We start from the raw sequence: 25,000 nt of genomic DNA on the forward strand, positions 1-25,000 counted from the left end.
TCTCAGGACAGCAGCTGCCTCAATATGGGTAATGTATTGAAAGAGGTACATGGTAATCCAGCCACACTGGAAACAATGGTGCATTCCCATTATAGAGAGAAAAGATGCTGATAATGGAAATATGTTTCAATAAATGGCATCCTTTTAATAATCCTCATATTCTTAGCTGGATTAAATCTGTAACTTAGGTTTACAGCTACATCTATTTAAATATCTATCTATCTATCTATCTATCTGTCCAGACCTGACGCCTATTCCTTAGAAACATCCTCTGGAAATAGCAATGGGAGAAGAGCCTTAATGTATTCTCATCCCTGCATTCCTTCCTTTCATGGCCATATCCCCTTTATCCCTTTCCCTCACACTCAAGCACCTTAATTGGTAACTACAACTTAACAACAATCTTGTATATCTCTACTGGAGGTACAATGGTTAAGCATCTCTTTACTAATGACTCCATGTACAGCTAAAGCAATATTACTTGTGATAGCAATAAAAAATGTTAAAAAGAATATATAAGAAAGAACTTGATATAGTATGAAGTTTTTACTATTAAATGTCTTTCATTTTTATTAGATAACATCTGTAGCTTATCACAAACAGCCTGATAAGGGCCAATAGATATGCTGTTGCTGTCCTCCCTTCATCTAGCTGTGTGTAAATGCAATGCAATATTTAGCTTCACTGTACAAGAAAAGGACTCCTCTCCCATTCTGAGTATTTCATCAATGTACTGTAATACTGCACATGGTGAAATGCTGAAGGTCAAGCCAAGTGAGATAAAATAGCCCTGGAGACCTGCTGTGATGGGGGGGGGAGTCTAAGAGTCCATCCTGGCTACAAGTTAATAACCTGCTAACCATTAATCTCAGTGAAGTCAGGTTATCAAACTCACTTTAATCAAGTATTGAACCTCCTGGATTTTTTTTCTGTGACCCCTTTTACAGCGGCCAAATGGAAGTCCTTATTGAAATTCATTATCTAAGAGTCCTTCATTTATCACCTGTCACTCCCTCCAGAAAACCACTTATGCTACACTTAATGTTGCATACGTTTGCTAACTCTAATTCCTTAGCAACATACCTGCCTTATTAATTTCTTGACAAACTATAACTACTCTGTATTTATTATTTTCATTTAATATTAAAGAACAATTAAAAAGAAAATGAATTTATATATCCATACAGTTATGAACCTTACATATAACTATCCCAAGACCCATTTTGTCCATCTATCCATGCTATACTGAGTCTGCATTATTAAAATATTTAGATGTACTAGTTTTTGTTAAATAGCATCACCATTATTCTGTTTTAACAATGCATGGCATCTGTGAACTTATTATAAAAAACATGAACATTTTAAAAACTTGCTATGGAATTTGTGGTGTGGTGGTGGTGGACAAAGGTAACACAAAGGGCCAATCCCTGGATGGGCTAGGCAGCTGCTGCTGCTGTCTCCACCTGAGGAGTGGCAGCTCCTATTGTCACCCACAGCACCCTCCACAATGCCTGTTTATTAACACTACAACACACCACACCCTCTCCACCCCTCAGGATTCACAGCCCTGCACCTTTAATATATAGTACTATATATTTTTGTATTTTATGTATGTGGCATTATATATCATATGCTAGTGCTGTGTTTTTGAACACTGAAATCTTTCCTGATACACTGAAGTATTTTCTGTGATTGTAATCTCTCTCTCTCTCTCTCTCTCTCTCTCTCTCTCTCTCTCTCTCTCTCTCTCTCTCTCTCTCTCTCTCTCTCTCTCTCTCTCAGTTACCACAACAGGTGATACAAGACTTCAGTGTACACTAATAATCGTGGTCAGCTGCACAAAGGTGATAGTCTCACCTTTGTCCTCAAGCTCATGAAATAATGATAGATGATCCAAGGTTCAAATAATCTCAACCTTAATAACCTATTCCAGCTACATTATCATTTACTGGTAGAGTACTTATTATATGGCCATAGTTTTTTTTCTTCCTTTCTTTCCATATTCAAAATTTTTATGTGCATTTCCTTCCTTATACCAGCCAGTGACAAGACAGTAATGAGTCATTGTATAATGAAACTGCTTATCCCACACCACCTGGACATAGCACAGTGAGGGACAGGTAGCAGAGTGAAGCCAGGGACTGAGAGGTGGTGAGAAATAAAGCTGAGATTAACGAGGAGGAAAGGACAAAACATATGAACCGTTCTGTATATGAGTTAACAAAGACTCCTGCAATAAGGAGATAAATCATATTCTATTTGATCATATGTACTTATGTATGTACTATGCAGACAAGTCAGAATGGCTCTGTCATTTCTATCACCCTGAGATAAGGCAGATAAGAATCTCCTTTTTATTAAATAAACTGCACTCATGAACATACTGAAATGAAAAATCAAAATTGGCTTTGTCCTTTCTATCTACCTATATATCAAGTTTAGATCCTCCTTAAAAAAAAAAAAAGAAAAAAAAAAGAAAAAAAAAGCAACACCATGTTTATAAACATATTTACAATTGCACACACAAGCATTCTCCCATATCTTATTCTGCATCTTAGTCTTAGATAACAAATATATTTTCCTTCCTATCTATCTCTATATCAGGCTGATGTCTCCCTTAAGGTAGCCAAGACTGAGCACCTCCAAACATACTTATTTTTACATCCACAAGCATTAATTTCCTCGTGTTTTAGCCAGTAAATCTTAGTCTTTCCTAACCTACTTTCCTAACCTTATTATGCTCTGTTTCACCAATGCTGTCACAATGATTCTGCCAAGAGCAGGTGATTGAACATGGTAACACTGCCACTGACTGATGCTTCCACTCACTGATCAGTTTACGCATTCTCTACCAGCAAGACGTGCTGGCTAATCCACAGTGACGGGTGGTTAATATCTTACAGGTTACCAAGGTTTTTTTTTTTTTTATGTAGGAAGGATACTGGCCAAGGGCAACAAAAATCTAATAAAAAAAAAATGCCCACTAAAATGCCAGTCCCATAAAAGGGTCAAAGCAGTGGTCAAAAATTGGTGGATAAGTGTCTTGAAACCTCCCTCTTGAAGGAATTCAAGACATAGGAAGGTGGAAATACAGAAGCAGGCAGGGAGTTCCAGAGTTTACCAGAGAAAGGGATGAATGATTGAGAATACTGGTTAACTCTTGCGTTAGAGAGGTGGACAGAATAGGGGTGAGAGAAAGAAGAAAGTCTTGTGCAGCGAGGCCGCGGAAGGAGGGGAGGCATGCAGTTAGCAAGATCAAAAGAGCAGTGAGCATGAAAATAGCGGTAGAAGACAGCTAGAGATGCAACATTGCGGCGGTGAGAGAGAGGCTGAAGACAGTCAGTTAGAGGAGAGGAGTTGATGAGACGAAAAGCTTTTGATTCCACCCTGTCTAGAAGAGCAGTATGAGTGGAACCCCCCCAGACATGTGAAGCATACTCCATACATGGACGGATAAGGCCTTTGTACAGAGTTAGCAGCTGAGGGGGTGAGAAAAACTGGCGGAGACGTCTCAGAACACCTAACTTCATAGAAGCTGTTTTAGCTAGAGATGAGATGTGAAGTTTCCAGTTCAGATTATAAGTAAAAGACAGACCGAGGATGTTCAGTGTAGAAGAGGGGGACAGTTGAGTGTCATTGAAGAAGAGGGGATAGTTGTCTGGAAGGTTGTGTCGAGTTGATAGATGGAGGAATTGAGTTTTTGAGGCATTGAACAATACCAAGTTTGCTCTGCCCCAATCAGAAATTTTAGAAAGATCAGAAGTCAGGCGTTCTGTGGCTTCCCTGCGTTATATGTTTACCTCCTGAAAGGTTGGATGTCTATGAAAAGACGTGAAAAAGTGCAGGGTGGTATCATCAGCGTAGGAGTGGATAGGACAAGAAGTTTGGTTTAGAAGATCATTAATGAATAATAAGAAGAGAGTGGGTGACAGGACAGAACCCTGAGGAACACCACTGTTAATAGATTTAGGAGAAGAACAGTGACCGTCTACCACAGCAGCAATAGAACGGTCAGAAAGGAAACTTGAGATGAAATTACAGAGAGAAGGATAGAAACCGTAAGAGGGTAGTTTGGAAATCAAAGCTTTGTGCCAAACTCTATCAAAGGCTTTTGATATGTCCAAGGCAACAGCAAAAGTTTCACCAAAGTCTCTAAAAGAGGATGACCAAGACTCAGTAAGGAAAGCCAGAAGATCACCAGTAGAGCGGCCTTGACGGAACCCATACTGGCGATCAGATAGAAGGTTGTGAAGTGATAGATGTTTAAGAATCTTCCTGTTGAGGATAGATTCAAAAACTTTAGATAAGCAGGAAATTAAAGCAATAGGACGGTAGTTTGAGGGATTAGAGCAGTCACCCTTTTTAGGAACAGGTTGAATGTAGGCAAACTTCCAGCAAGAAGGAAAGGTAGATGTTGACAGACAGAGCTGAAAGAGTTTGACTAGGCAAGGTGCAAGCACGGAGGCACAGTTTCGGAGAACAATAGGAGGGACCCCATCAGGTCCATAAGCCTTCCGAGGGTTTAGGCCAGCAAGGGCATGGAAAACATCATTGCGAAGAATTTTAATAGGTAGCATGAAGTAGTCAGAGGGTGGAGGAGAGGGAGGAACAAGCCCAGAATCGTCCAAGGTAGAGTTTTTAGCAAAGGTTTGAGCAAAGAGTTCAGCTTTAGAAATAGATGTGATAGCAGTGGTGCCATCTGGCTGAAGTAGAGGAGGGAAAGAAGAAGAAGCAAAGTTATTGGAGATATTTTTGGCTAGATGCCAGAAATCACGAGGGGAGTTAGATCTTGAAAGGTTTTGACATTTTCTGTTAATGAAGGAGTTTTTGGCTAGTTGGAGAACAGACTTGGCATGGTTCTGGGCAGAAATATAAAGTGCATGAGATTCTGGTGATGGAAGGCTTAAGTACCTTTTGTGGGCCACCTCTCTATCATGTATAGCACGAGAACAAGCTGTGTTAAACCAAGGTTTAGAAGGTTTAGGACGAGAAAAAGAGTGAGGAATGTACGCCTCCATGCCAGACACTATCACCTCTGTTATGAGCTCAGCACACAAAGATGGGTCTCTGACACGGAAGCAGTAGTCATTCCAAGGAAAATCAGCAAAATACCTCCTCAGGTCCCCCCAACTAGCAGAGGCAAAACGCCAGAGGCACCTTCGCTTAGGGGGATCCTGAGGAGGGATTGGAGTGATAGGACAAGATAAAGATATGAGATTGTGATCGGAGGAGCCCAACGGAGAAGAAAGGGTGACAGCATAAGCAGAAGGATTAGAGGTCAGGAAAAGGTCAAGAATGTTGGGCGTATCTCCAAGACGGTCAGGAATACGAGTAGGGTGTTGCACCAATTGCTCTAGGTCATGGAGGATAGCAAAGTTGTAGGCTAGTTCACCAGGATGGTCAGTGAAGGGAGAGGAAAGCCAAAGCTGGTGGTGAACATTGAAGTCTCCAAGAATGGAGATCTCTGCAAAAGGGAAGAGGGTCAGAATGTGCTCCACTTTGGAAGTTAAGTAGTCAAAGAATTTCTTATAATCAGAGGAGTTAGGAGAGAGGTATACAGCACAGATAAATTTAGTATGAGAATGACTCTGTAGTCGTAGCCAGATGGTGGAAAACTCGGAAGATTCAAGAGCATGGGCACGAGAGCAGGTTAAGTCATTGCGCACATAAATGCAGCATCCAGCTTTGGATTGAAAATGAGGATAGAGAAAGTAGGAGGGAACAGAAAAGGGGCTACTGTCAGTTGCCTCAGACACCTGAGTTTCAGTGAGGAAAAGAAGATGAGGTTTAGAAGAGGAGAGGGTGTGTTCTACAGATTGAAAATTAGATCTTAGACCGCGAATGTTGCAGAAGTTAATGAAGAAAAAGTTGAGGGGGGTGTCAAGACACTTAGGGTCGTCGACAGAAAGGCAGTCCGACCTGGGGACATTTATGGTCCCCTCCCCAGATGGGGACTCCGAGGCTGGTGTAGGAGTCGCCATGATTTTAAAATTTTTGAGTGAAGGGTGTGTGTGTTATTAGGTGCTTGTAGTTTTGTGTGGAGGAAGAGAGTTGTCTTTAGAGGACAGGCTGTGACTGCCCCCTTGTGTTGTGAGACACAAAGGGAAACATTCAGTGAGGTCACAGCTGGGTTTAATGATAAGTTCACAGCACCCCCTGAACAGTGCTTTAGACCTCACTGGGAGTAATTATCGTTTCGGCAGGTGTCTACTTCCTCCTCCTGGCAGGTTACCAAGGATGACTTAGTGGTGGGGCATATGAGGCAAATGCAATGCTGCTAGAGTGAAGTACAATACTGTTTCCTTATGAGATAACACTGTGCATGAAATTTCATATAATTTTCAAATCAGTACAGTCCCCTCCACTTCCATGTTCATCACTTAGCACTGCCAATGTTGTGAACCACCTGCTTTCACTCATACCTCAGACAAATCTCATCAATCCCTCCATCACCCTCCCTCTTACTCATAACGAGTGGAACGTGTCTTGGATGTAAGTCGAATCAGGTGCAGTGGTTCACAGCAGACAATTCACACACTGGCAATGCTAAGTGATGAACATGGAAGTAGAGGGAACTGTACTTCAAGCTGGCTGAAGTTCTGGCTATTTCACATTCATATAATATATATGGAGATAACTAGTAATCATAAGGCAAAGTGTGCCATCATAATGAAGCAGCAACCTCATTGTGCACTGCTGTGCTAAACCCAATCATTTCATCTGCTCATTTCCATTAGTTATAGTCAAGATTCCCTTCTGTGGTAGGAAGACACATAAAGCAGCAACCTCATTGTGCATTGTTGTGCAAAACCCGATCATGTCATCTGCTCATTTCTGTTGGTTATAGTCAAGATTCCCTTCTGTGGCAGGAAGATACAGCCTCACTGTACACTTAACAGCTACCTTGAAAAAAATACTGCTTCTTTTAGAAAAGGTAACTGAGAGGGGTGCAGTTAAAGGAGAGGAAATTTCTCTTCAGAATTTTTGTTTCTACAATAAGACAAGGCATCCTGTATGTGTCTTGACCTGGCTACCATCTTCAAGGAGGATGCCAACCAGGTGGGAAGATATAGGTGATTAAGACCATATGAAGTAGCCTGTTTTAAGCAGCTTAGGTTTGTAAGTTGCTGTGGATGGAAGAATATGTGCATGAATGAAAATTAGAATGAATGATGCAAGAAAGGTGTGGGGAAGACTGAAAACTGTATATATATATGGATGTATTTTACCTCCAATAAATGCAAAGAAAACTTTTAGGATGGGGTATTAGTGGTGACTATATTTAATGAAACTGAAACATGACACTCGGAAACCAAGGAGAGAGGGAAAATGAATGTCATTGAGATGAGATATCTGAAGAGTATGTCTGGAGTAACACATAAGGATTGAATAATGAGTCAGTTGTGAACAATGAAGTGTGAAGGATAACTGGTGTGGAAAGAGAATAGGCTGACTGAGTAGAGCAGAAAGTGTAATGACAATAACATGCCTTCCCTTTGGAGCATCAGAAAAACACTTGAAAAATATATCTGAAGGTGGGACAAATATTTCTACCATGAGGTATAAAGTGCAGTGCCTTGGACATCAGGACCATAAGCAATTCCAGTCCCAAACAATTTGAGGGGCTTTATACCTCCTATCACTAATGGTTTGGGCATGCTGAGAGGAAGAACAGGGCTAAGTGGTGAGGATGTGTGAGGTGTAAGGCTGAGAAGAGAACCAGAAATGAAATGGACAGATGGTGTGAAGAGCATCATATGTAAGAGGGATATCTGTGAAACAAAGAAGAGGTCATGTTTATTAGTGATGAATGGAGAACTGTCATGAATGCACAAACAGAGATGCTGCATTAAGGATCAGATCAAGAGAAGGATCTTTTCACCACATACCACTCCAGAATGTTACACTCAGACTATGGATATGAAGCCACTGAAAGTGGATACTTTCTTTAATGTCTCCCATACAGAGGCTACAGCTCTCCTTACAACAAAGGAGAATCAAATGTCTCCAGCAGTTCACCATGAGAAAGCAAAGAAGAGAATGAGGAAGTAGATTTTAATGTAGTGATGGAAGGAGTACCAGACTTGAAATTGGCTCATTCTATCAGAAGGAACAAGCCAGGAGCAGCCAATTTCAGCATCAAACCAAGCCAATCCTCCCTTTCCAAAATACTAAGTTAAGATCAACCTTGTCATCTGCATCTGCCAAGCAGCACAGACTTCACTCTTTCTGCAGGACTCTGAATCATGAATCATTAATGAAAGTGAGAGAGAGAGAGAGAGAGAGAGAGAGAGAGAGAGAGAGAGAGAGAGAGAGAGAGAGAGAGAGAGAGAGAGAGAGAGAGAGAGAGAGAGAGAGAGAGAGAGAGAGAGAGAGAGAGAGTTAGCTAGCTTATGCCTTGATCCAAACCTTCAACACCAAGATATCCAAGAGTATGGAGCATTACCAATATCTTCAGCAGATTGTCAATGTGCCTGAGACACTAGAAGAGGTATTTATGAAGAAATCTAAGCATTAATAGGTGAACTGACATTCCACGAGACCATACCATACTCATTCTGATTAAAAGACCCTGCAACTGTGCATCACAGACATAAACAGGCATTCATGAGCATACATTTGAGGTCAAGGTAAAATTGGGAGCACAAGTTATAGCTGCACATGACCTCATCTCTGTGTACACCACTGAAACTGAGATGGATTATATCCCTTACCCAAGGACACAGAGGTAAGGGATATTCAAATTTCCATAGTTTACCTTCCCCATGCTTCCCCAGGTAGTCTTTACCAACCAATCCAAAGGATGACAAATGGGTGAACTATGCATCAACTGCCCCAGCCCAGATTCAAATCAGGGCCCACAGATTCGTAGTCAAGCACACGACCCACTTTATCATGGAGGCACAGTGTCAGCTAATATATGAATAGCTACACAATGAATGCATCCTTTTTTTTTTCTCTCTCTAAGATGGTAAAACTTCAGTCAACATGAGATGCTACTGTTGCAGAAATGGCCAGGTCTTTATAACTGGCCAATTGTGAGCATTTACTTAGCTAAGACAATATTAAATTGTTAGATAGTACATCATATTCTTGTCTCTCTACATAAAAGAACATTAGTCAGCTTAAGGCACCACTATCACAGAAATGGCCACCTCTTAAAAATAAATGAAAGAATGCACACTAGTTTTCACCAATGCTAATTAAGTATTGATGACTAAAGCTAATGATCCCCAAAGCTTACCTGTCTCAGAGTCCACAGTAAAGCCCAGTTGTAGCCAGAGGTTGTCCTCGGGTGTCTCATCAATGGTGGTGTCACTCTTGGGCTGAAAATATTAAATAATCTTAGTGAAACAGAACACAATGAAACAGAATAAAATACCTAATCTGCAATCCACACATTGCAAATTTTGTTTGAGTATTGTGAGTCTCACAAATTTGACAGGACATATGAAAATAAGTAAAACAGAACACAGTAAGACAGAATAGAATGCCTGATCTCTAATCCATAGATTAAATAAATAAAACAACACAGTAAGACAGAACAGAATGCCTGATCTCCAATCCACAGATTATATAAGTAAAACAGAACACAGTAAGACAGAACAGAATGCCTGATCTCCAATCCACAGATTATATAAGTAAAACAGAACACAGTAAGACAGAACAGAATGCCTGATCTCCAATCCACAGATTATATAAGTAAAACACAACACAGTAAGACAGAACAGAATGCCTGATCTCCAATCCACAGATTATATAAGTAAAACAACACAGTTAGACAGAACAGAATGCCTGATCTCCAATCCACAGATTATATAAGTAAAACAGAACACAGTAAGACAGAACAGAATGCCTGATCTCCAATCCACAGATTATATAAGTAAAACAGAACACAGTAAGACAGAACAGAATGCCTCCAATCTCCAATCCAGAGATTAGAGGTTTTGTTTAAGTATTGCAAGTTTTGTGAATTTGTGGATGATATAAAAATATTAAACAATCTCAGTAAAACAAAACAAAAAATACCAAAGTATTCACACTATACAAGTGTTGTCTGAACATTGCAAGGTTAATGAATTTGACAGGAAGGAATGAAGGACATGAACATATTAAAAAACCTCAGTCAAATAACACAATTAAATAAAATAAATTACCTAATCTCTAATAAAGCCAATAAAAAGGTTTGTTAATGGATGAATGACATGAAAATATTAAACATCCTCAGTAAAATAACACAATTAAACAATAAATGACCTAATTTCTAATAAGCCCAATAAAAAGTTTAGTTTGAGCAATGCAAGTCTCATGCATTAGAAAGGAGGGACTGTAGAACATAAGATGGAGAGAATGATATAGGGAAAATAATGAAATAAGCTCAAGGAAGGCCTTATAGTGGCATAAGTGAAACACCTTTCTTAGCTCTCGGGTTCTGAGTCACTAACTCTGGCAAGTGCCACAATTCTGCCCCCTTTATGTGCCCTCCGTCATATTCATACGGGTACCTACAGTCAATAATTCTGCAGGAGGCAAGTTTATCATTGTACTTGCCCTTAATAACATCAGCTAGAGTATGAACACTTATAGACTGAAGGTCTGGGTGTTTCCCAATCTCAAGGATAGGAAGCAACAGAGCCTTGGAGAAGTCACCAGTGAGATTCTCTTCACGTTTATAACTTTTGTTTAAAGCCTTCATTATAGAGACATGAGTTTCCGAGTGGCAACAATTCATCTCTGGGTCAGAGGATGACCTGAGTGGATCCAGTTTCCTGAGTTTGGTCTCCACAGTACTGGCACCCATTTCTGAATGTGATCGTTCTATGGGATAAATGTGCCCACAGTTGGAACCATGGTTGTCTGGCGATAAGCTGATTGAAAATTCAGTTGAGTCAAAGAGGCTGGACCGAGGCGTGTCACAAGTACTGGAGGAGAGTGAGAGTCATCGGCATGGAGTGCCAGAGAGGGTGGTGTAGTGTGGGGACACAGCCAGGTTAGACTTGGGTGAGAAGTTATCATCACTGAACTGAAATGACTTACACTCTCTTCCCTGCAGCACATTGTCATACAAGTCTTGGGCATTCATGGTAGTAGTGTTTCTTCTTTGCTTGTGCAGCTGTGCTTCTTTACCTACTCAGGTGTTCAGATCCAGTAATTCACTTCTGTCCGAGTTCTGCAAGTTCTTGCTGTACATTCTTGTCCCTTGAAAGCAACATTGCAATTAAAACTAACATAACAAAAGTAACAAAACATATTTGTACAAGAGTTGAATAAAATCATGATTTAAAACAAATAAAATAAAAAATCTATTTACTTGATTTACATCAGATTTTTTATATAAATCAATTCTTTTATTACAGGCAAAGCAAAGTTTTCTAAGGAGATTGTTGTTTCATTTTGAGCTGCCTGATCCAGCCCAGCTCAACTATAACACTCTTCAAACACTAATATCTCTTCAACAACATAGCCGATTGTAACAAAATTTGCACCACATGACAGCACAACTCTATCAATTTTATATGATATAGCTTTCATCTCTTCTATTGGCTGAAGTCAAAGGGTAACTTGTAAAAAGTAGAAGAGTGTCAAAATTGGGATTTTGTAAACCAAACTTCAGTTTTTGCAGGTTTTCATCAACTTTTGTTTGTCTCAACAAAAGTGGACACCAATAAACACAAAATGAAATTTCCTATCCAACAGTACATAGCACAACCATTCGACTCTTGCAATGTTTTTTGCTAGAGTGATCTGAATATTAGTCAAGTGCACAATCTGCAGGGTGCTTCCACTGTTTCATTACTGACAGCTTCGCTCGTCAATCGCCTTCCAGGCACTTTACTGGTTTAACCTTTATAGGGTGGATGGTGTCTATAGTTGATGCAATGTAGAGGCAGGTGGCTTCTATAGTTGACCTATAATTTCAAATTTCAAATTTTCCAAAGTTCACGGTGGCAGAAGATTGAAGAGGAAGAATTGATAAGTGTGATGCTATTACATGTTAAGTAGTTGGTCAAAGCAGAGTTGAGAAATTGATGGAACATGACCTATTTTCACTGAATTGTCAAAACCAGCCCAGGTTGGAGGGGTGTCCATGAGGAATGTTCCTGTCCTTTAGGGGTTTAGGGGTTGTTCCAGTAATTATTTGTTTCAGTCTTATGAGGCCATTTTCTTGTATCAAACTTGGCCAATGTTAAATGAAACTGTACTTTAATATACATTACCCAAGAGGAGTTTTTCACATAAAAATCATAGCTTAATCAGATCTGTTAGGTTAAAGTAACTATACATAAATACAAAGAAAAAGAAGTGGAACTCCAATCAAACATAAAAGTACAATAAAAAAAAAAAAAAAAAAAAAAATTTATATATATATATATATATATATATATATATATATATATATATATATATATATATATATATATATATATATATATATATAATTTAAATCATTAGATATTTGACCCAATGTAACATTTCAATAATTTTGGATACAGTATATTTAATTTTGATTTAAATAATTATTTTTTACTATAATTTAAATAAACTTAAATAATTTGACTTAAATCAAACCTACCCTGTCATGCACGTCACAACAAATTTTTCCTGCCATCACCTAAGTGAATAATGTAGTTATTGTCAGTAACAGCCCCCCAAAAATAAGAGGAGATGCAGGGCCAAGGAAATATGTATATACAAGATGCCCTAATCACATCCTAGCTTAGCTTCCTCTTGTCCCCTCTACTCCCCTCCCTTGCCTTACCCTCCCACCTCTGTCCTCCCATGCTGTGTGATCAATCAGGCTAACAAACTCCACCCATGCAATACAATGGTGCATAAGTGGACACAATGCCATTCAAAGGATGGACTCATAAATCTCATGAAGTATAATGACAGGTTTAGTGAAATTTCATGTACTACAGGGAGTGTGTCAATGCACTGTGCTGTTCATCTGCATTCACCTGTCACACCACGAACCACACAACAGTCACACCACACCACACACCACACAACCTGTCACACCACCACGTACCACACCCCACAATACCTCAGCCACACCAAACCTAAAGCAAGTCTAGGCCTCACGCCACACTACACATAAACTCACAACACCTTAGTCACACCACACCACACTTACACCAGATCTCGGCCCCACTATACCTCAGTACACCACCACACCACACACCACCACGACAAGCACACATCAAACAACACCTGACCACAGCACACCACGGAGGACACCACACTTCGCTTCAACCAAGCCACGTCAGTCTCAGTAATCCTACGCTGCAGACTCATTCCTCACTCAGCTTTACCCAAGCTACTTAACAAGATGACCAACATGACGCACTGACACATGAACATCAAAGTATATAAGAGTCGTATAACACTAATCATCTCTGGTTATGACGAGAGAACGGCCGCGTGGATCAACTCTGTCCTCTCATAACATTAGCAAGTGTTCCTGAAATATTTCCTGTCAAGGGATACTTATCAAAACTATCAAGCGCTTATCTATCATTGTGGTAACCTACGACAACAACTCATTGAAACTTAGATTAATTATATCACCGGCAGCAGCTCCTTCCCACGTCATCTCTTTTTGGCCAAGAATCAGTTTTCTTTCACCCTCCCTAACTGACTGGCGATCAGTCTAAGTCTTATCTACCATAACTACGACCTACGACAACAGCAAGCTTATTAAAACATGAAAAATAAAAATAAAAATAAAATTGATTATATAACCAGCAACAGCTCTTACCCGTCCTCTCATTCTCTCTGTGGCAAAGAAAGTTTGACGTTCTCCAAACGTCTTTCATTGAATATTTAAAAACAATATACCCACGGGATCGGTCAAAAACTATCCACCTCCTACTATACTGACGAATATATAAAAAAATTTCAAATACATAATGTGATGAGTTAATAATAAGGGACTAAAGCTTCAATAGAACAAAGTCAAATGAACGATTAAATTTAAATTATGAAGTGACTCAATCCTTATGTGTTTCATATCTTTAAGTAATGGTTCAAAACTATGAATTATAGTTCTTTTTGAAACTGGAATTAATCCATCACTATTTTCTTTCCCTTTGTCTTACATGCAACGCCTCACTCAAGGCCATTTAAAATCAGCTGGGACTCTCTCTCTCTCTCTCTCTCTCTCTCTCTCTCTAAGTATTCAGGCCAACATCGTAGATAATTCTAAATGAACTAACAATTAAATAAACCATTGTAACCATACCATGCAATATATATATATATATATATATATATATATATATATATATATATATATATATATATATATATATATATATATATATATATATATATATATATATATATATATATATATATATATATATCAACAAGTATAACAAATTAAAACCACTTGTTTTTCACCCAAACCTATAAGACAAAAAAGTGTACCAGGAACACATTTATAAAGAATAAAATCTTACCAGAACACACTTTGAAGGAATAAAATCGTACCCCAGAACCACATTTCCTCAAGTATTTCACATCAGACGCCAGCGGAGGAGCAACATTATAAATATACACCTCAGTTTGCCTTCGTTAGCTATTGCCGGAGCGCGAGTTTGTTTTCAAGTGTTGTACACAAAGTCACTGACCCAGATAGTTGAGAGCTGGGGGAGTTTTAACTAGAAGCAAACATCACACACACACACACACACACACACTCCCTCCCTCAGTACCTGCCCTGCCAGCCCACGCTAAAACAGTATATCAAAACAACACACACACACACACACACACACACACACACACACACACACACTGAAAACATACTCGTACACTGGGAAGTGAAACCAAAGCAATTTTAAGAGAGAGAGAGAGAGAGAGAGAGAGAGAGAGAGAGAGAGATCTGCCCTGCGCCACACACACACACACACACACACACACACACATTCAGTTGGATAGTTTTCTTTTCCTATATTGAGTAAAAGAGCTCTCTTTCTCTCTCTCTCTCTCTCTCTCTCTCTCTCTCTCTCTCTCTCTCTCTCTCTGTGTGTGTGTGTGTGTGTGTGTGTGTGTGTGTGTGTGTGTGTACGGAAAGAAGAGAGGGAAGGAAGGGAAGATGAAAGATGGTGAGTGATGAAGGAAGAATGAGGGAGAGAAGAAAGATAGTGAGGAGGGAAGAAAGGAAGAAAAGGAAGAGAGAGAGAGAGAGAGAGAGAGAGAGAGAGAGAGAGAGAGAGAGAGAGAGAGAGAGAGAGCAGTAATAATATATGCATCAGTAATTACTCAACTAAGATACACATTCATAAAGTAAACACACACGTCTCAGAAACATGCTGCCGCCTGACGCGCCTCGCCCTACCCGTGCCACCAGACACCACAATAAGATAACGCCCCTAAAGGCGCCACGTACGGACCGGTACAGACTCAGTGCGATTCCCACCATGGTGCGAGCCATCAATCAATAGTCCCTTCTAGATTTGACTTACCTTTAGGATTAATGTCAAGTATTTCCCCACCCCCAATGTACATTTTCAGTGTGTTGACTGCCTAAAGAATAAACCGTTTATTATTATTATTATTATTACACACACACACACACACACACACACACACACACACACACACACACACACACACACACACACACACAAACACAAACACACCTGGCATCCCCTCAAGGGACAACGAAGCCTCTACTCTCCCCTCTTCCGCCCGTATCTTCGCCCTCACATTCCCCTCACAACATTCCCGCACCGAGAGAGAGTTTCACCTCCCCTCATAGCGACACATTATGTAAAAATTTCCTCTCATTTCCCTTTTTACATTCTCAGAAACTCTACACTCCAATGACGTCATACTAGTTCTAATATTTCCTTTATATATATATATATATATATATATATATATATATATATATATATATATATATATATATATATATATATATATATATATATATATATATATATATATATATATATATATATATATATATATATATATATATATATATATATATATATATATATATGTATATATATATATTTTTTTTTTATCCCTTCACGGTTTCCCTTCATATATATTTTCCCCACAACTATCTTACATCCATCTTACATTTTCCCCTTCCTGGCAACATTCCGTAGCGTAATGGATCCGGCCTTTCCCTTCCAGCCCCTTCCATCCCCTTCCAGTTCCCTTCTAGTCCCCTTCCTTTTCCCCTTCCCTTCCCTGCCTCATACTTGTAACTCTGCATCGCCACTTCCACCAGCACCACCACCACCACCACCTCAATTTACCTGTTCTCATTTCGTTACATCAGTTTGCTCTTTCTTACAATGTGTAGTGGTGCTTTGTGTGTTTTATCTCATTTCAGTGTTGCTATTTGTGTTATTTTCACTTTCTTCTGTGTTATTTTATCTTTCTTCTATCTATCTATCTATCTCTCTATCTATCTATCTGTTCATTCCTTCACTGCTTTCTTGCACATCTTTCCTATTAATCATTCTGTGCAAAGTGTTCCGTTTATTTCATCCTTATTTCACGCTCCTTATTGCTTCCCTCACTCCTGCTGGTATCTTCCCCTTCAACGCTCTTTCTCTCAGCCTCCGCTAAGCTTCTCTCTACCACCTGTTTCTTATTAATCTTACTTTTTCCTCCCACTTAGGGCGATGCAAGGCGAGATCTGCCAAGCGGGATGCTAAGTGTAGCTGTAAAATAGCGTGCACTTACTTTGATATTGGTGTTCGCATGATTTTCCTCGTGTATACTCGTATAAAAGGAGGTATTTGGTTTAAAAGTGTGTGTGTGTGTGTGTGTGTGTGTGTGTGTGTGTGTGTGTGTGTGTGTGTGCGTTTACTTTTCCGGCGAATGAGATATAAAATTAAGTCTGACAAAATATCGTAAGAAAAGGAATTTAAATTATGAATTCAATAAATAGAGAGAGAGAGAGAGAGAGAGAGAGAGAGAGAGAGAGAGAGAGAGAGAGAGAGAGAGAGAGAAACACTACATGCTCCCTTCACCGCCACAACACTCAACACCACACCGCTAAACACTTCACTCACCACGACAACAGCACCGTTTCGTCTCACTCCGCCCATCACCTTCCCTATCTCCTTTCCTTCCCTCCTTCCTCCTCAAAGTGAAGAGGGGAGAAAGAAAAACCAAAAACACTCATCTCCCCTCTGAGATCTAAGACGAGAAGACCCACCATACCACAATACCTCGCCTCACTTTCCCTCTCCTTCCATCGTATTCTTAAACACTTCTGCACCGTGCCTCTACTACATTCAAAAGACTCTAGTTGATGTTACACGAGTTTCTAACAGCATTTCTACGGTTCTAGTGGCAAATTAATGAGATTTCTACGTCATTAACAGCAGAAACTGGAGAAACACTCTTGAGAACCTAGCTAATCATTTCAGTGGCCTTTGAAAATAGACAAGATGAGAGAGGAAAGCGTTCAGAATAAGGACAATTTCTCTCTCTCTCTCTCTCTCTCTCTCTCTCTCTCTCTCTCTCTCTCTCTCTCTCTCTCTCTCTCTGCCTCCCTCCAGCTACTGCCATCCCAAGCTGCTGTGAATATTACCGCCGCCGCTAATAGTGTTCAGGGCAGACTCAAGGGATTGGATTTCCGCTTCCAGATTCCGGTTTTTTCTTGTAGGAGGAGAACGAGGGCATCTGTGGGAGGCGGCGGCAGCGGCGGTGAAGGAGGCGGAGGAGGAGGAGAAGGAATATAAATGGATGCAAAAATACTGGTAAGTGAAAAAAAAAAAAAAAAAAAAAAAAAAAAAAAAAAATATATATATATATATATATATATATATATATATATATATATATATATATATATATATATATATATATATATATATATATATATATATATATATATATATATATATATATATATATATATATATATATATATAAGTAAAAGAGCAAAAATAACAATAGATCTGTTGCTGAGAGATTAAATTCTGAAATGGATCTACTGATGGGAGGGATGTGGTGTCGTGCTGGCGTGGGGGGAGAGGAGACCATGGGGAAGACGAAGATAAAGGCTATAAAGACGGCTAAGAAGACGAAGACGAAGACGAAGGCTAAGAAGAACAACAACAACGAAGACAACAACAACAATAACAACAAAGCAACACGAACGAGAAAAGAAAAAAACAAGAACAAGAAACAAAAAGAACAAGAAAAACAAGAAGAACAAGAATAAAAACAAGGAGGAGGAGGAGGAGGAGGAGGAAGAGGACGACGAGAAGGAGGAGGAGGAGGAGACGTTTATCTAGGAGCAGTGAGGAGTTGGGAAATAGTAAGGGGCGGGAGGGAGAGGAGTAGGGGGGCTGGGAGAAGAGGTTACATCACACTGCCTTTCCTTGAGGTAGTGCTAACAACTGGTCAATAGAGTCAATCTGTGTTAACTCTCTCTCTCTCTCTCTCTCTCTCTCTCTCTCTCTCTCTCTCTCTCTCTCTACCACTACCGCCACCACCTCCTTCTCTTCTTCTCTACTGTATTATTCAGCCTTTTTTTTTTCTCCCTCTTTTTCCTCTTCCTTTCCACCTTACTTTTTCTCCTCCTCCTTCTCCTCCTCCTCCTCTACCAGATGCCTTCCTGTTGGGGATGTTCCTCTCTTTCTATCACCTTTATCTCTCTCTCTCTCTCTCTCTCTCTCTCTCTCTCTCTCTCTCTCTCTCTCTCTCTCTCTCTCTCTCCTTCACAAGTTTTCAGTGATAACAGTTTCCCTCCCTCGAGATACTGAGGCGAGACATTGACACCGACAGACACACACACACACACACACACACACACACACACACACACACACACACACACACACACACACACACACACACACATACAGAAAGGACCAAATTTTTCCTTCAAGAGAGAAAACTCTACTCTAATTTCTCTCTCTCTCTCTCTCTCTCTCTCTCTCTCTCTCTCTCTCTGACACCATAATAATGTGATAATTCTACAGACGGACCGGATGTCTATCACACACATTTCCCTCACGTCTGCGTCTTAATATAGAGAGGACGTGTCGGGGGCAGACCAGAGGAGGCATTAGCATTAGAAGAGGTTGTGGTGACGGCACGTAGGTTAGCTTATGTTAGGTAGTAGTAGTAGTAGTAGTAGTAGTAGTAGGAGAAGTAACATTATTAAAGAACAAATAGCAGCTCTTCCTTTGTGTGTGTGTGTGTGTGTTTGTGTGTGTGTGTGTGTGTGTGTGTGTGTGTGTGTGTGTGTTTACGAGGCAGCCTGTGATAAATAAATCTATCTAATCTAAAGTGAGATATAGGATAGCGAAGAGGGAGGTAGAGGAGGAGGAGGAGGAGGAGGAGGAGGAGGAGGAAAAGGATATGGAAGAAGAAGTAGTAGTAGAAGAAGAAAATGAGTATGAATCGTATTTGTTGGAAAAAGAAGATAACAACAACAACAACAACAACAACAACAACAACAACAACAACAACAATAAGACATCCTGCCATTACAGTCGTACCCTCAGTGCCTGGCCACACAGAGCCCCTGCAGGAGAACACACAGCGCCTGGCGAGGGAGGCTGGCTGGTGGCGCCTCCCGACTGCACACTCGCGGGGCAATGAGAACACTTCTTGCCTCCTCGCCGCTACTCTCTTATCCTACCGCGCCTAACCTCTCCCTGTCTCCCTCTGTCATCCTCTCCCTGTCTCCCTCCCTCCTTGCCTGCGTGTTGTGGCTTCTCTCGTGTCCCAGAAGGCAGATATTGAGGTATTTTCATTTCTACGTTTGAGTGAGCATCTTTCATTCATGTGGCAAAAATTCATGTTATTTTCTACCTTCGTTTTCTTTTCAGCTTCTTGTGTTGTGTTGGTTTGCCAGTATTAAAAAGGTAGATTTTTTTTTTGTTTGTTTGTTTTTGAGCGACGCATATCTCATAGACAGACAATCACTGTTTAAATTTTTGTTCCTTTCTATCAGTACATTGTCTGTTGTGAGGGATTGCCACGAGTGGGTATGACGGCTTCCTGTAGCTTCCCTTGCTTTCTTATGGTCGTATGTTGTTATCTCTAAGTATATTTTCTTGTGTTTATCCTCTACAGAATACCTTTACCTTACATTCTATTTCTGCTGTCAGTAATCTCTTTATCTCTTTAGTTTCTCGTCATACAATTACAGGATGAAAACTCCACTCTTTTGTTTCCATCTCAATTCTATCTATTTATGCAGACTTTGCCTTGCCCCCCCTCTCTCTCTCTCTCTCTCTCTCTCTCTCTCTCTCTCTCTCTCGAACTAACCAACACACCATCAGACAGCTTCTTGAGACATTAGAAGTAAGGTGAAGCAAGGAATACAGCACAGGAAGAGGAGAACAGAGAGAGAAATAGAACCAGTGACTTATAACACATATTTGCTTCCAGTGTTTTATTCCTTGTAACACTAGTGAGGGGTAGGGGTGGTGGTGCTGGTGGTGATGGTGGCAATAAGCGTGATGATGGTTCAATCCCCCAAGCATTAATTACAGCGGCGCGGCGATGATGTTACCAATAGCTTTTATAGCCGTGGGGAATATTAAGCTTATTAAGGGTGGTGGTGGTGGTAGAGAGAGAGAGAGAGGGGGGAGGACACGTATTCACTAGTATAACCATCCCATCATCCTCAAAGCTACATCTCACCTCTCAAAGCTCTTTATTCCACTCCCCCACACTCCTCTACCACACACATCTTTCCCTCTCATCCACTCTTCACTCACGAACCTACATCACTACCTTCCCTTCCTTAAATCTACACAAACTGCTGCCTGACACGAACACCGGAACTCGCAAACACTCTTAAGACTTTCCACAATCTAAGCTTAGTAAAACAACGCGACTGACTGACACAGGGTAAACACAAGACAGCAAAGGTGTCAGATATAAACCCAAACTAAGAGCCAACACGACAAACTTGCTCAATTTTGCCCTAGCCTTGCGTAATTCAGTACTCCCTCTAGTCTAGTCTAGTACTCTCCCTCTAGTCCCAAGACGGTGGAGGCAATTAAAAGTCCCACATCACACAAAACTCGTGAAATTCTGGAGACGAAACACTTCCAACAAGCATCCCTCGCTCCCTCATTACAAGAGGCTTAGCGGACACGAACAGATGCACAAACAGACGCACACACGCCACGGGAGACTGCGCTAAAACTATTTATTAAAGTGCTCAGTACCTCGAGGCCGATTAGCTTCAAGTCCAGCGGTGGGAAAAAAATCGTGGCAAGCGTATTCATGTATTCAGAGCCAATGTAGTTAATCCCTTTCAAATATAATCCCGTGACAGAGACTCGGCGTGGATCCTGACATAAGCCCCTCGCAGCTCGCCAAATACGTTAACTCGCTACAAAAACCTTTTCTCTCCCGTCATGAAATCGAGTATCATCAACAAGGGGGATAAAAATTTCTTGGGTAAGGAGGAGACAAATGAATGGAGGAGGTAAGGAAAGGCAGACGACAGTGACTTCTACTATATTTTCTTATGTATAAGAGAGAAAGACGTTATGGATGGTTTATAGATGCATTGAAAGAGGACATGCGTTGAAGAAGACCGGAAGATTATCACGGTTGTAAGTCAAGTAACCAGCAACACTCCCATTGTTCTTTGTGTTCTCCCTCAACACTACACTCTCATCTACTGACAGGCTCCTTTTAAAACATGCCGACTGATTCATCCTTAGATCACGGGGCTTAATATCAAAGGAAAACACTAAACACAGGTATATTACTATATTAAACCGTAACTGAACACCTGAACTTTGTGTGTGATGCGTCCTCTCTAAAGAAGACGTGTGGACGAACCTTAACCGAATATAGTACTCCTGCCTCCGCCTCTCCATGCTACCTTACCCTTGAAAAACTGTAAAAATATGTTGATTCAGATAGCAGAGTATTGAGTCTGGACGAGGGCACGCGCTGCCCCCACGCTACCTCTCAGTATTCTTGCCCCGAGGATGCATTATAAACTCGTGGCTGGGAATAACAAGGGTTTCTTCAGTGGTGGTAGCGGCAAAACTAAGTAAATATGTTAATAAAGAATTCTCGTTTTGGTAAAAGTATGAACAATGATACAAAGAACAGTTACCTTTATTCTTTGTAACTTTATTTTTGGTCTGGTGTCCCTGTCTGTCTGTTTTGTCTGTCTGTCTGTGTCTCTTTCTTGTCTGCTTCGGTATCCTATTCTTTCTTTATTCTCTGTTTTCATTTATTTCTGTCTGTTTCTTTGTTTAGGTATATTTTTTCCTGTCTCATAATCTGTGTCTCTGTTTTTGTTTCCTGTCACTGGTTGTTTCGATATCTGTCAATATTCCTGTCAATGTGTCTTTCTTTTATTTTCTGTCAATGTGTCTCAATAATTTTTTGGCCAATGTCCGAGTCGATATTTTATTTTCTCAGCCACAGTCTAATTTTAGATCTGTTAACACCAGTACCTCTCTCTCTCTCTCTCTCTCTCTCTCTCTCTCTCTCTCTCTCTCTCTCTCTCTCTCTCTCTCTCTCTCTCAGTCTCTTTAAGGTCGTTCAGGGTCGGTCCCTTCAACAGCTCCACCACAAAGCAACAAAACACATCACACCCGCACCCTTTCCTCTCCCTCTCTCCCTTCCTCTCCTCTTCCCTCTCATTCCCTCCTTCCCTCCCTCCCAGCCTATCTCATTCGCCACCTCCCTTACTCACTCGATCTCCTCACTCGTTCTTTTTTCGTCTTCCTGCTTCCCTCTTCCCCTCCTCCTCAAGCCTTTTTCCTCCTCCCACTCTTCCTTTCACTGTCCCTCCTCCTCCTCTTCTTCTTCTGCTTGCAGCCTTTCCCTTTTTCTTTTATCCCCACAGCCAGTTTCAGAAGACTTGGTGTCAAATTATCACAGAAATGAGAGAACATCACATCGCTCTCTCTCTCTCTCTCTCTCTCTCTCTCTCTCTCTCTCTCTCTCTCTCTCTCTCTCTCTCTCTCTCTCTCTCTCTCTCCTGCGCCTCTTGTACCCAACGGCCTTCATGCAACTGATGGTTCAACTCACACACACACACACACACACACACACACACACTCAGACAACACACACAAAAAAAGTCATTCTTGTGTAAATACGTACTGGAGAGAGAGAGAGAGAGAGAGAGAGAGAGAGAGAGAGAGAGAGAGAGAGAGAGAGAGAGAGAGAGAGAGAGAGAGTGTTTGCGTAAGAGGCAATATCGTGAGAGGGAGAGACAATAAGGAGAAAGGAAAATGGGGGAAAACAAACAAAAGGAAAAGAGAGCAAGGTCGCGGAGAGGGGAAGGAGAGGAAAAAAATAGAATGAGACAATGTAAAATAAGTCAGCAATGAGAGGAGGAGGAGGAGGAGGAGGAGGAGGAGGAGGAGGAGGAGGAGGAGGAAGAAAAGGAAGAGAAAATGAGAACAGGAAAAAGGACACTGCCAAGTGAGGAAAAAGCTAAAAGAAAAAAAAAACTGTCGGAAAGCGCAAAAAAAATAAATAAATAAAAGAAATAAAAGAATAAAAGTAACGAAGGAAACGAGGGACAAGGGAAAAGTGAATATGCGGAGGAGAGAAAAATCTAAGTAGATAAAAAGGGAATGATTAGTGTCAGAGAGAGAGAGAGAGAGAGAGAGAGAGAGAGAGAGAGAGAGAGAGAGAGAGAGAGAGAGAGAGAGAGAGCGCCACCGCCACGAGCGTCGATATTTCTTGCAGTGGCGCAGGAGGAGGAGGAGGAGGAGGAGGAGGAGGACTGCAGCTGATGGGACAGTAGTGGCTTAATCTTGCTCGCAGAATAATTTTCATCGTTGCGTGTGTGTGTGTGTGTGTGTGTGTGTGTGTGTGTGTGTGTGTGTGTGTGTGTGTGTGTGTGTGTGTGTGTTAGCTCATTTCTGCTTAACAATAACAAACTGAATTCTAAAATAGGTAGCACGCTCACACACACACACACACACACACACACACACACACAGCAGGCTGTCTGCGTCCCTGGCATCACCTGCACCCCGCACGCTCCACCTGTCGGAATATTGCCTCACATCACTACTCCTGCACGGACACGTCTCTCACCAAGTCCATTTCTCAGTAACATGATTATCAAATAGATGATTTTCAAGGAGGACGTGGCAAGTTATTTTCTACCTTGCGGATTTCATGAAGCTGGCATGCATTTCTCAGTTGTCATAGATCATTTGCGACACAGAAAATACCTTAATGTTATATAGAAGGTGACTGATTTTTTTTATATCGCCACAAAAGCGAGATTATATAGCGGTGCATGAGGGAATTATTCAGTGATATACATTAATGTAATTGTTAGAGGAGAAAAAAAAATACGACAGAATAAAATATAAGAAACTATAAAATATCATATCTTAAATAGCAAGTTCAAGTCAATGAGAAGCATAAAAAAATAGTAGAGCTCATTAATAAAACTGATTTAAACTCTCCTATTCACGAAAATTGATTAACTGTCTGGAAGTTTGGTGTAACTAAGACAACTCCTGCGGAACCTTCCGTGTTGCGCTGCTGCAGCCATCCTTGTTTGCACTGCACTGCCAATCCGTAACAAATAACAAGAAGTCTACGAGCAGTTAAATTAAGAAAACCCTATTAACGACAGCATTTTTATGTCCTCCTTAACCCTTTCACTGCGATACGAAACAATTAGCAGCACCAGAAGTAATGCATGAAACCTCAATAAACATAAAGAAGGAAGGTCATTAAAAAGAACAGATTTTGCAGTTTCTACTCAGTTTAAAATTTGGAAGTAGCTGTAGTAAAGATGTCTCAGATTGACTAGTAATTAGGGAAACATGTACCAGGTAAGAGTCAAAGGGTAAATGGTCCTATCGGGGGAGGGAGGCCTGTGGTGTGCGTGAAGGCCACCAGTAAAGCAAACTGAGTATTAGGTTTGAACTTCAGAGCCATTAAAACCAGAAGTCCTGACGTAATACTATAGTTATATTCGGCACTTCATTTTGATCTCATCTAGACCATGTTATTCAGTCCTGGTCACCATATTTACGAAAAAAAA

The 25,000-nt window shown here is 40.6% G+C and overlaps 1 protein-coding gene across 9 annotated transcripts in view; it reads right to left on the reverse strand.

Annotated features, from left to right (window-relative positions):
- The window catches only part of LOC135097863 (uncharacterized), a 38,841-nt gene extending 24,241 nt beyond the window's left edge, over nt 1-14,600 (reverse strand). For 4 of the 9 annotated variants that reach the window (XM_063999949.1, XM_063999942.1, XM_063999950.1 and 1 more), the window contains exons 1-3: nt 13,760-13,894; nt 11,038-11,199; nt 9,245-9,326 (exon numbers count right to left, since the gene is read on the reverse strand). In XM_063999949.1, the coding sequence (XP_063856019.1) occupies nt 9,245-9,326; nt 11,038-11,079 (124 nt within the window). In that variant the 5' untranslated portion in view covers nt 11,080-11,199; nt 13,760-13,894. Of the gene's footprint in view, nt 1-9,244; nt 9,327-11,037; nt 11,200-11,845; nt 12,303-13,135; nt 13,357-13,569; nt 13,644-13,759; nt 13,895-14,462 lie in introns of those variants that run through there. The other 5 variants (XM_063999946.1, XM_063999943.1, XM_063999944.1 and 2 more) reach the window with 5 other exon arrangements.
- Between the last annotated feature and the right edge of the window lie 10,400 nt (nt 14,601-25,000).

This window comes from Scylla paramamosain, unplaced genomic scaffold, assembly GCF_035594125.1.
Source record: "Scylla paramamosain isolate STU-SP2022 unplaced genomic scaffold, ASM3559412v1 Contig34, whole genome shotgun sequence".
Classification (NCBI taxonomy): domain Eukaryota; kingdom Metazoa; phylum Arthropoda; class Malacostraca; order Decapoda; family Portunidae; genus Scylla; species Scylla paramamosain.